At 33.7% G+C, this 13,659-nt stretch overlaps 1 protein-coding gene across 1 annotated transcript; it reads right to left on the reverse strand.

Annotated features, from left to right (window-relative positions):
* Positions 1 to 380: 380 nt before the first annotated feature.
* LOC143581467 (putative membrane protein At1g16860) lies at positions 381 to 4,884 on the reverse strand. Its single transcript, XM_077064245.1, has 4 exons — positions 3,653 to 4,884; positions 2,142 to 2,297; positions 1,835 to 2,046; positions 381 to 807 (listed from the first exon to the last, which is right to left on the reverse strand). The coding sequence occupies exons 1-4, from the start codon at positions 4,448 to 4,450 to the stop codon at positions 615 to 617; spliced, it is 1,359 nt and encodes a 452-aa protein (XP_076920360.1). The 5' UTR covers positions 4,451 to 4,884; the 3' UTR covers positions 381 to 614.
* Between the last annotated feature and the right edge of the window lie 8,775 nt (positions 4,885 to 13,659).

The following is a 13,659-nucleotide window of genomic DNA, read 5'->3' on the forward strand; positions in this document are numbered from 1 at the left end:
AGCAAACCCAAAAATATTATATGATTACAACAAAACAATTTTAATAAAAAACCTAGACCATTTCCAACATGTTTAACCTATTTCTTCATCTATTTTTATTCTATACAACTAACCCACAAAAACAAACTACAAATCAAATTTACCCATTCATAAATAAACGAGTTAGAATATTCACACCAAACAAACGATTACAACACCAACGATACAAGGGGCACACTGAAACCGAACAATGACCCCAAAAACCTGCTCATCTAGCGGTCTCTAAAAACATTGTCAGCCTATCTAGTTTACCGAGTCCATGCAAATTGTTGACTCGACAAAGATTAAACATACTTTTAATCACATGTTATAAAAAAAAATAATACTTCCCACAAAAACCATAAAAGATTAAAAAAAAATAATAAAAAAACCCTTAAATTCTTGAAATAGTTTTTAAGGAAAACCAGAGAAAACTGTAAACCTTTTCAAGTAACAAGTTGCCCCCAAATGATCCATCATCACACAACACCACTAGCAAAGCACTCCCACATAATATCAAGGGATGCAACAAACATCCTATACACCTATATCATCTTTTGGTCAAACTTTGACTTACCAAGTAGCAAAACGCTACACTACACGGGAATAACATCGGCATCCGGCGAGGCTTCAAACGTCAAAACAATGCCATCTACGCTTGCGGGAAGCGAACAACTACTCCACTGGCATCCGGTTGGAACGGGCTCTGGTGGAGCAACAATCATCAAAACATTATCTTTTCTTTCAACAATTCCCATCACACTCACCTTTGTGCCTTCTTTAATGTACCTATGTTGCAAATTTACAAACAAATGGAAAATGAGACGGAAGTAGATCCACAGGGTTCATATTAAAACATTAGGGTGTAAACGAGCCGTGCAGCCGGTCAGCTACTCGAGATCGGCTCGCTAGCTCAAGCCTAAACTGGATTCGACCCCAAGCTTCATATATCCAGTTTAACTAGGTTCACGAGCCTAAACAAGCTTGCTATTTATTTAAATATGATAACTTTTAAACTATAAAATTACATAATAAAGTTTATCATATGTAAAATAAAAGGCAGAATGATTAAAAATTAAAATAAGATATGTTTTGTAACATATATATACGATTATAATTATAGATATTTATACGTGTATTATAATATAATATGAAAATAATGTATTTGAAAAATTATTAAAGAGCCAATCTCAAGCCCTCTTAACTTGAACGAGCCAAGCTCAAGCAGGTGAGCTCGGCTCTTTACAACCCTATTTAAAATAATATATGAAAAAGTTAAATACTATAATTATGAATAAAATAATTAAAACAATAAATGGTTTGTTACATATATACGATTATAATAAGAAATATTCATATATAAATATATAGAACAATAAAATTTTTATATAGTACTCCCTCCGTCCCATTATAAGTGTCCACATTTCCTTTTTTATTTGTCCCATTACAAGTGTCCATTTGCAAAATTTATTAGCTAATTTCCAAGTTTACCCTTAAACACACACAACTAACATTAATAAACAATATTGATGGACCCACTTTTCAAGGGCATTATTGTCATTTGGTAAGAAAAAAAAGTAATCATTCAATCCACCTTAAACTTTGTGTTTTTCAAACCCGGACACTTATAATGGGACGGAGGGAGTAATAAACAAGCCTGAGCCGTCTCCAGTGCCAAACTCAAGCGCTCTTAACTTAAATTAGCTAAGCTCAGGCTTGCCTCATTTACAATCCTATTCAAATGGAAAACTTCATAACGGGTTTTTTTCGTGGGGGTGGGGGGGGGGAGGGGGGAGGGGGGGGGATGTTTGCGTACCCTTCTTTGAGTTGCATCACACGATCATCACTAGACAGGTGTCTCTCAGCTAACCATCTTTTGAATTGAGGGCTCATATCTTTACTGGCCTGATTAACATCAACAACAGCAGATTCCTCAATATATGGAGTCACGCGAGCCCCATAACCGGTTTTAACTAAAGCCCTCAACCCAGATTGGTAATCTGATATATAGAAATCCACAGCATGCCTCTGCAAGCATTTAAATCAAAACACGAATCAAACATATGTTCACAATCAATTGTTACTTATTTAACAGCCGCAAGATCATAATATGTTTGACTCACCTCTGTGAACCGGAGACCCCAGGTGAATCGGCGATGCGTGGGATTGGCAGCTTTTGAATCCCAGCCTCGGTATTCGTATAAACTTGTGGATGTATAAACGCATCTGGGAACCCTTTCGAATGACGACTCTAATGGTACGTTTCCACAAGTAACAATCTTTACAAAAATTCAAGATTTTCTTGATCAGCAAAAGCAATTTTATGATGATGGATAAGTGTTTTATTAGGAATATAAAAATATGATTCCTTAATAAAACATAACAATCTAATCAAATTAATTACCTATTGCTTGAACCTGCCCGTATTATTCTCATTTATTTCTAGTTTGGTTAAGGAAACTTCTTACAAGAATACAAGAAACTTTCTACCGTTTTAAGGCAAATCAAGTTATATTGTAATATTATTATTTCTATATGTTAATATGTAACGTATGCGACGAAAAAACTCATAATTTAATTAGATCACACCGACTTATTTGCTATAATCGCTACTATAGTTACATTGTATATATTTTAATTGGCTGGATCAAATCTATTGCAATTAGCTTATATTTATATTTTAATCACCTGACTTTTTAAATATCTTGAAAATTAAGGGTATATATAAGATCTGAGAGGAAAAATAATAGGTATGCAATGTATAAACTAGAATAATGTATGCATAGGCCACCTAAATATTAAAACTTTAGAGGCCACCCAAATATCAACTTGGTTTTGTTTATAACAACTCTCTAAAAAAAGACAAAAATGTCCTTAATTTAAAGCACTTGTAACATTTAAGTTGTAAAACGACAAAAATGCCCCTAAATGCCCCTAAACTTTACAATACATGTAAAGTTTCTTTTGAGTAGATTTAGGGGCAGCTTTGTCATTTTACAACTCTAAATACAGCCAAAGTGATCTAATAAGGAAAACATAATACGACCTAACAAAACCCTAGAGATAAACACATAAGAAAACGACAGAGAACAATTATGTCTATAGCAAAATTAATTCTTTCGAATCTTAGTCAAATTTCTGATACATTCCGCTTTGACTCACCCAAATAATCAAGGATCAAATTGGGTTTTCATCCAATTTGTGTATGCAACTATTCATCGATTCTATTTCACATTTAGATCCTATCATGCAAATCGCAAACAACTTGACTACTACGTACATACTAGCATCGAGTTTTCTAGCTTATGTTAGAATCATGTTCCTTAGAGTGCATTAATATAATAAGCTATAGTGTTATATCCATAGTCAAGATAGACAAAGATAGCATTTCTATTTCCATAATTTGATAATACTATACATAAAGAATTATGAGATATTGTTAGGTATGCTTGATTTGATTTTCTTTTTTTTCTAGTACCAGGTAATGTTTCATCAAAGTCTAAAAAGAATCTACCTTTCGGTTCGTATCATCTACAAATAGATAAAATGTGGCAATAATGGACACTAAAACAAACGTCAAACGATATGTATATATAAACGTTTGCATAAACATGAGTGCGTTTGAGTAACATACCCCTGTAACCTTGACAAACTGGCCATCTTTTGCGGTTCTAAGCTCAGCATCCGGGAACTCAGATATAAACTTAATAATTGCTTTTCCGTCATAATAAATATTCCAACCAAAAACCATGCTTACAATAGCAAAAAGCACAACAACAATAAGAAGAATCGGATTACCAACCGCTGCAAGTATAAAAATCGCAGCAATAAACCCCATCACAAACAACAAAACCATGCACCAAAACACCAGCTTCGGAAAGCTTCTAAAGAACGAATGTGCACCATCCTCACTCAAACGAGTAACAGCATGGTTCTTAACCATTGATGTGGTTCGCAACTTGATCGAACCTGACGAGTCCAACGGGCCTGATGACTTAATGGGCCCACCCGTTGAGCTAAGCAGTCCAGATGTAATGAGCCCGGTGGCAGGGAGAACCGGAGCGAGAGGACCAGAGTTTTGGCGGGAAGAAGCCAACCCTCCAGTTTGAGGCCCGGATGACTTCCTTATCGGTTCACCATGCTTGTTTAACGGGCCAGAACTGGTTTTCTTGATTGAAGTGGATCCTGCAATATTGCCTGATAAAGAATTCATTCGGTTCAAGGAGTGCGACGATAACGGTCCACTCGTTAGTTGACCGGATTTTCTTGCCCCTTCAAACATCTTTCCTAATTCTCCAGACTTCTTGATGTCACCGCCTGTGTAAGGCACTGCAGTTGATGACATTGTTGGAGCCTTTTCTTTTGGCGGCTCAGGATGCCCCGATACATACAAACCATTGTTCAGTTGATGAGATGTGATCCGAGAACTCATTGTTGAAGATCTTAAACACAGTTAAAAACTTGAAATTGGTGTGCACGAAGGTGTAGCGATAGCGACCGATTTCTATGTATGATCAAACCTGCACAACAGTATTATATTATAATCAGTTTTCTTAAACATAAAACACTTACAAACTAACTAATGCAACTTCATATTAAATTAATCTAACAAATCAGACCACATTACATGTGTAAGATTTAAAACTTGAAGAAAAAGTACAGACAAAACCATCTGTGTTAAATAAAGATATTAATATCGTATAATTAGGTTTTAGTTAAATACAGCCTATAAGCACAAAATAGATTTATCTAGGGTTTTATTTCTTGTATAAACCTAGGGTTTCATCCATTACAATTCAATCCAGTTTATCTTACGATATAGAACTAAAGTTTAAGAAACATTAACAGGTCACATCACTAGATGTTAACAGTAAATACATATAAATTAATTTAAACTTCTGATAACATTTTAGGGCCAAAAAGGCAAATTATGTCTTATTAGGCAAATCAGATTCCAATTTCAACAAATACAAAAATTACCACAAAATCAGCATTGTTGAAGATTTTAAACACGGTTGAAAACTTGAAATTGATCGAATCCTATGCATAGATATTAATATGGTATAATTAGGTTTTAGTTAAAGATTTTAAACACGGCTGAAAACTTGAAATTGACCGAATCCTATGTATGATGAAACCTAATAATCAGTTTTTTAAACACTTATCAAACATTCAAACCACATTTCAATTGAGGGATATAATATTACCTACTAAACATGATAAAATTTAGCAATTAATATTAATATTAGGTGTTGACGGCGTACCATGTCCTAACGATCCTCAAAATTCAAAAGTCTAAGACACGCAATATTTCCGGATGTAGAGACAAAATCATCTACCATCTATGTTAAATATATATACATAAATATTGTATAATTAGGATTTATTTAAATCAATAGGTTTATAAACCTAGGGTTTCATTTACTGTAAATTAGCAATTCAGTTTATTTAACAATAAACAATAAAATAAAAACACATTAGCAAGTCACATCACTAGATGATAACAAGCAAACAAACAAACAACAAAAACACATATAATAAATAAATAAATTTAAATTAAACTTGTGATATAACAACATTTTATTTTAGGGCTAAAAAGGCAAATTCTGTCTTATTATGCAGACATCAGATTCCAATTTCATCAAGCACAACAACAATCAGCATTCAACAACAAAATCAGATGCAATTAGTAACAATTCATGGATCTAAATCAAATGTTAACACCAAATCGAACTGACTGTAGAGATCGGAATTGATTTGATTATAAAGCAGAAGATAGATGAATGTAGTAGGTTGATTATTATTATTGATCATATGATGGATTATGATATGTGAGAGATGAATGGATGGTTTGTTTGTTTGCAAAGCTAGTATTTATAGGCTAACAACATTATTATTTTTTGTTTTGTATAACAAGAGTGAATAGAGTGATATGAGATGGATGATATCTTTTTTAATTTTTACTAGATAATAATAATAATAATAATAATAATAATAATAATAATAATTTTGTTAAAATTGGAATATGATGTGGTCATATGTTTTATGTTTATCTATTAACTTTTTTGACAGCATGTTTTATGATTCTCATTTTTGCTATATTAAAAACAAACTTCAATAAAAGTTATAAAATGTCACATTAGTTGGTGGGATGAGCATAAAACTCGGTGAAATTAGTAGTAACTAGGGGTGTGAATAAAAACAAACAATAACCGAACACCAAAGCGATAAGTGGCAAAATTAACTGAAAATCGACTGAATTAATTGGTTACAGTTGAGGACATCTCCATAGTTGAGTCATCGGTTATGGTCCAGTTTTGTTCCATTGGTTAACCAAAGTTGGACAAAGTCATTCATATTTCCATGTATTTCCATGCATATTTCTATGTATTTCCATGCACGGGGAAGGATTTAAAGGGGGTGGGGGGGGGGGGGGGTTCAAGGGGGTTAGTGACCCTTCGGTCGGTCGAGTTTTCATTAATATAGTTCTTACCGGAATCAACTTTTTAAAGTTTGACCCTCAAAATTTTCATCTTAAAGGTGTTTTAAGGAAGAAAAATGAGGAAAAACAACATTCATTGAGTTTTCCGACCGAGGACGATGGCTGACAGTAGAAGGTAGTGAGGTGAGTTGAAGCTGCTCTTCGCATAGGAAAGAAGAAGATAAAAGCTAACTTATTAATATTTGTTATATAATTATGTTTTTTATCTTGATTGTTAGTTTTTTTAAAACTGCAAATTTCAATAGAAAGAGAACCGAAAACCCCTTCTACCGATAAACTAGTAAGGGCCGGTTACAACAAAACAAACATGAACAAGCTGCAAAGCCAAATACTTCCATTTACTCCAATCTACATCCAAATTCTTTGATCTATTTTTAATCTACAAAAAGCTTAAAACCTTAATGCCATTGAGAATCGTATAGATCCTAATGGGCTTATTCTAAAAAATCAACTATGCCACTCCATAATGCATTCCCGAGGAGAAGGCTTAACCTTATATAGTTGCATTTTCATTGATGAAACCGAAAAATAACCTGCCACATCACCTCCCCAAATCTATTTATTTTCTTCCCCATTAAATCTATAATAATAAAGTTTTTCAAGAAGCTTCATCAACTTATTTACCACCTCACCATAAGTAGGTTGGTTCTTCCAGCACCACTATAACTCAATTGTCTCATTCGATTCAATACAACGATCCGCCACAAGACAAAACATAACTCTTTCTAATGAAAAAATGTTTGGGAAAGAGGTCTTTTAGGGGGCTTTCTTCAAGCCAATTATCCACCCAAAATCTCATTTTCCCATGCCCCATAGTTAATAGGAACCTAGTCACCTATGGTGACAAACACTGAAAAGAGTTTTCAAACCCAAAAATATTTGGTTTATACGTAACTAGTTTTTATCCCCCGTATTACGGGGTTGTTTTACATTAGTCCTTTATAATATTTATATATTTTTTAGGATTTTAATTTTATTTATTGTAAGGAAGTTATTATATACTTAGAATTTGATAATGGAAGGGTTTCACAAACAAGTGAGATGTTATAACCCGGTTTAAAAGCAATCTGGTTTGGTGAGACCCATGACCCGCTTTTTTTATTATAAAATTGTTTCTTAATTATAAATAATATATTTTTAAAAATGAATATTAATATTTTGTATATCCCTATTTTATAGGATTTTCATATCAAATATTTGATGAGATTAATATTTAATATAATGAGATGTTATAACCGTTTAAGGGCTATCTGGGTTTGGCGTGACCCATACCCATGAATCCGGATCAAATACATGAGAAACTTTTATTTACAAATAAATCAATTTGATGGCTTGAGAGAATTTAAGGAGGTTTCGTTTATATATATTTAAGATAAGATTTTAAGTTTGATTAATAATTAATATATTTTATAGTCTTGGTATAGGTGAAAAAAACTTATATATTAAAAGTGGGGTAAACTTAAAATACAGAGTACAACAAAAATGAGAAGGGAGAGAATGATTCTAATCCATTGATTTTAAATTTGGATGGTGGAGATTAATTTAATAATAAAAATTGATGAGAAGGGCGTGAATGTAATAACCAACTTGTGATGATTTTCTTTCTCCACATGCAAGACACATGTCAATTACTCTATCATTTTAAAACGTCTACAACTTTTTCATACGACCTTTTTTTAGAAATTTTTTTACCATAATAACAAGAAGTTTTTTTTATCTTTAATATGAATATCATATTGTTATATAAAAATAAAAATAAAACTAGTGAGTTTTTTTATATTGTGTTATTTGATTGTCCATTGTGTTTTTTAATTGAGTTTTTCTATGCATTGTGTTATAGAATATCGTTTTTCAAAGCGTTATTTATCTTTAATATGAATATAGTCATTGTGTCTTTGTGCTCAGCATTTGTCTTTCTACTTATCATTGTGTTTTAGTCATTGTGCTCAACATTTACTAAATTTGAGAAAAATAGTATTATGTTCATTGTGTATTACGTTCAAGTCATTGTGTAATATGTAGATTTCATTGTGTTTTACGTTTTAGGTCATTGTGTTATATGTATTTACCATTGTGTCTTACGTTTCAGATCATTGTGTTTTACGTTTTAGGTTATTGTGTAATATGGTATTCATCATTGTGTTTTATGTATTAGACAATTTGTTGGTATTCTTCATTATATTTAGATAAATACGGTGTTATTTGTATTTAAAAAAACACAATGATCAGTTGAAAGACACGATGACGAAAAAAACACAATGACAAACAGAAAAACACAATGACGAAAAAGACACAATGGGAAGCAAAAAGACACAATGACGTAATTTTTTTTATATATAACGAAATATACTCATATTAAAGATAAAAAACGTTTGTTATTAATGTGAATTTTTTTTAAATATCATATGAAAAATATATAGACGTTTAAAATGAAGAGAGTGTATGTGTCAATTATTTATGGATTCTCACACTTCTCATTTTTGCTGGCCTTTGTAAAATAACTCAACCCATTAAAAGTGAAGTTCTCGTGTGTTTTTAATTTAGTAGAATATATAAAACTTTAGTTTTACTGTTATATTAAGTTGTTATTTCATTTAAATTATGTATTCCTTTTACTTTGTTTAATTATCATCTTTTTATTAAAAGATAAACATATATGAATTTTGATTATAAAGATACTTTCCTACGTAAAAAAAATTAACGAAAAGTATACTTTTTTTAATATGGAGTTTATAATATCGATTTACTTAACAATACACGCTATTTCTTATAAAGTAATCAATGTGTTATAATTAAAAAAATAAGTTTTTATAGAAATTAAATTAAAGAAGTGTTATTATTATCTCAAATATAATATCATAAAGATGAATAAAGTGTACGCTAATATTCGTTAATAAATTGTACGTTAATATTCATTCTGAATCTAGGTGTAGATTGTCGGTAAAAAAAAATTGTTGATGAAAGTAGAAAAATTTTATAGTGACCCTCATGTATAAAATTTCTGGTTCGGCCACTGTCCATGCGTAACCGAGCTTGAAACGTACATATTTCATATTGGAATATGTGTAAACAAGCTTGGAATGCCATAATCAACCCATTTTTAGTTGGCATAAAGCAATGAAAACATTGGACAATTAATCGTAGTTAACTATAACCGAACCATAATCGAATCACTTGTAATTGCGGCTCAGTTATGGTTAAGGACCTTGCCATAACTGAAACTCAGTTATCAAAGTAGAACCTAAAAACTGAACTGACTTTGCGCACTTCTTGCCATAACTGAAACTCAGTTATCGGGGTTAATAGGTTTGGACTTGGTAGGGTTGGGTTTGGTAGTAAGGTATGGTTATGGTTTGGGCTTGGTTGGCAAAGGTTAGGCGTGGGCAATTGTTGCGGAAATGGTTTGGATCGCCACAATTAATGCAAGCTCGGGGTTGTTGGGGTTGGTTTGGTGGGTAGGGTGCATATCGGTTTTGGAAATTTTGGGGAAAAGTTCTTGGTTGGTTAGTTTGGTTAGGTTGGGTTCCTTGGGTGGATCGGCATGTGGTATGGAGATGTCCAAGTCGGTTACAAATGGTACAATGGCGACAAGGCATATTTGGTGGGTGGTGAAGTTGGCAAGTGTTGCATAGCGGGGCGTTTCCAACATAGGGTTTTCGGTTTTGTGGAAGGGTTTGGGTTTGTTGTTGTGGTTGAGTAACGGCATTGTTTCGGTAGTTGTTTTTGGGTTTCTTTTTGTTGTTGTGACGGGATGAGTTGAAGTAGTTGATGGCTTGTGGTGCGGGTTCAACCTTGGCTAGGGGAGCGGGCTCAGCTTTGGCTTTCTCAGTCATTTTCTTAATGGTGAGGGTACCCGCTTTAACGTGATTTTCCGACAGCGCACCGGCCAAAGTGATGGCATCCTCGTGGGTCACGGGTTTGCCACTCATAACAGAGTCCCGGATTTGCATGGGTAGACCCCCAATATATTTGTCAAGTTCACGCTCGATTGGGGTAACCAAGTGCGGGACAAGGATACTCAACTCGTGAAATCAGAGCGAGTAGGCGGCATTATCACCACTATCTTGTTTTAGGTTCCAAAATTCATCCTCAAGCCTTTGTAGCTCGTGTTTGGGACATAATTTCTTCATCATAAGCGCCTTGAGATCGGCCCATGGAAGAGCCATAGCCACATCCGAACCTTGGAGGTGCATAACACTACCCCACCATGCTAGAGCGGTTTCTCTAAACATTCTTGACGTGAAATTTGTCTTTTTCGCGTCGGGGCATTCGCTATGTCGGAACACACTCTCGGTCAATTCGAACCATTGCAACAAGATAGTCGCACAATTGGTTCCAAGGAATTTGGACGGGTTGTGATGCGTGTGCGCGTGTAGGTGATAAAATATATATGATGGAATGATTTGCTTTTGCACAAGATCGTGTTTTAAATTTATAAAAGTGATTTCTACAAAGACTAAACACACACAAAATAGGCAAGTGTACCTATCGTATATGTAGAATAGTATTGGTAAGAACCAAGTATCGATCCGTGGACATAAATGTTTCTAATAATAAATCGTTGTTTTACTTTAATAAGAGGTTTTAATCATTTTGGGGTTAATTTTTGAACTTTTTTATAAAATATAAATACTTATATATAATATATAGGTGACCAAGACAAGAGATTCTAAACGAGTTGTTCAATTATGCGAATGTTACCATCTAAGATCAAGAATTCACTCCATTTTAGCATTGATAATTAATATTTAAACATGTGATAAACTTGCCATAGCAATATATGATAGATAGCTCCTTAAACCTTAAGTGAGCATCTTTGGCACTAAGGAGGTAACGTGCGCATTTTAAAGTCCACCCTTTCCTAATTTCACGCCACCTAAATGATGTCAATTTAAGTTGGCAAGTAGTTTCGTAAAGTAGAAAGATTAGGATTGACTCCGATTTCTCAAATACCAATTCTAATAACTTCGGGTGGTTGTAGTTAACTCACACAACCTCCCCTTGGTTGATTTATGTAGGTTATAATTACACATTCAATTAACATATGATTTCTTTAACTAAAATGATATCCTAAGCAAAGCCATTTTCGGATTACTAAGACTTAGAGAAGAAATACATCATAACTTATATCTCATCATTTCTAAGTACAATATAAGGGTCCATGTTTCGTTAATGTATCGAAGTATTTATATCTTTTAAGAACATGAATCGATCATGAACGATTGCCAATGGAATTGACAACCACCAACTTTGAATTAGTGATTTAAGATGGTGAAACTTTTCTCATCAAAAGATAATTGTAATATAACCATGTACTTTACTAGACTACACCACATGTTTTGTATAATTATCAAGTAAAACAAAGCTTCTTCATAGATTTTAGATGGTAAAAGGAGTTTAGCTCATAATAAGCATGATGATAACAAATACATGATTAAACTTTGACCAATCTAACCAAATGTAGACGAATCTTACTTCTTAATGATGGTAATGATGGTTGATGATGATGGTTGATGGTGATGACCTCCAAGCCTTCAAACTCTTCACTAGATCTTCAATGTGAGTGTTAGTTTGTGTTTTTATAAGTGAAAACCGGATAGAACTCTTTTTTCAAGGCACACCAAATGAGTGCAACATGAGCCATTATTTATAAGCAATCTGGAGTGTTAGGCACGGCCCCGTGCTTACGTAGGCATGGGCCCGTGCATTTTTATGACATGTGCCAGATTTGTTTTGTCTTTTCTGAAAGGTGACCACGGCCCCGTGGTTGAGAGGCACGACCCCGTGGTTTTTAGTGACATTTGCTAATTTTTTTTTGTCTTTTCTGTGTTCACATCCACGGCCCCGTGGTTGGGAGGCACGGCCCCGTGCTTCTGCTTCCAAATTTTGTCTTTTCTTGTGTTCAGAAGCATGGGGGCGTGTTTCTTGAGGCATGGGGGCGTGTTTCTTTGTTTTTCTTGTGTTTTCTTCTGTTTTTCTTCGTCTTTTTGCTTGTTTCTTCGTTTGGGGCTTGGTTTCACCTGCAACTATATTTTATTATGATAAGTAGCCTTTTATGCTATGTTATTTGATAGAAAGTGCAGTTTTTAGAGATTATATGACGCCGAAAATATGTATATTTCTATGTACATTAGGTTGGCACTAGTAAATTGCTTAAGTAGGTAAGATGCGGGTTTGGGTTCAACGGGTGCAACAACGAGTGTTGGTTGGGCAGCTTGGATTTGGATTATAAGTTCGGGAATCACAGCAGCCATTTGTTTGGCGACGAGAGTGGCCATACGTCGGGTGGAGTTCTTGCGCGGTTGGCGTCTTAGCGGAGGCATGCTAAAATTTTTTAAAAAAATGGAATAAGTTTTGGGTAAAAAGAAATGAATATAAGGGTGTATAAAATAAGATATCATTTTTTTATTGTGAATCCTAGAGTTAGTATGGAGAAGATGTGAGTGTTAGGTAAAATATAACTTTGTATATAAATAACAAAACCTGAAACAAAACGTAAATGATTTTGAGATGGTTAAAGCTTGAAATTTTGAGATTTTGAGATTTATAGAGTCGGAAAAATCGTGCATGAATCACCATGACTCGATATTCCAACACTAAAAAAAGTTTTATAAAAGACCATGTTGGAGTCTAAACATGTGCACGTAACCACCGCGACTTTTTCATGTTTTAGACTCAAATAACAATAATAACACAATAAATCGAGATACAACGTCATGTCAAAACACTAGTCCACGGACCACCGTAGTCCTATTGTTTTAACACCGAAAATTAGGATGGCGACCGGAACGCTCGCATTCGACTACTTAAAGAATTGACATATATAACATAATTTGTGGCCTAGAAAACGAGCACTATCAACCATCCCAGGTAAGTAAATCACCTTCGATACTTGGAATCTTTTTGTCAAATGGTAATTTTATAATGTCTCGTTTTCTATTATGGCTACAAACCCGATATAAACGCAACCTTTAACGGATTTGAAACAACGGGATCCAAGTTAATCTTGTAATCCATAAAACACAATAAAAATCTACTTTTGCGTTTTAAGGTAAGGATACCTTGGAAATACTATGAAAGTGTGTGTATTTGAACATTTACGATATTGGTGAATTTAAACAAGTTTATAAATAAACATG

The sequence above is a fragment of the Bidens hawaiensis genome, unplaced genomic scaffold (genome assembly GCF_021521415.1).
Source record: "Bidens hawaiensis isolate Kalapana, Puna unplaced genomic scaffold, B.hawaiensis_p1.1 tig00031007_1, whole genome shotgun sequence".
NCBI classification, from domain to species: domain Eukaryota; kingdom Viridiplantae; phylum Streptophyta; class Magnoliopsida; order Asterales; family Asteraceae; genus Bidens; species Bidens hawaiensis.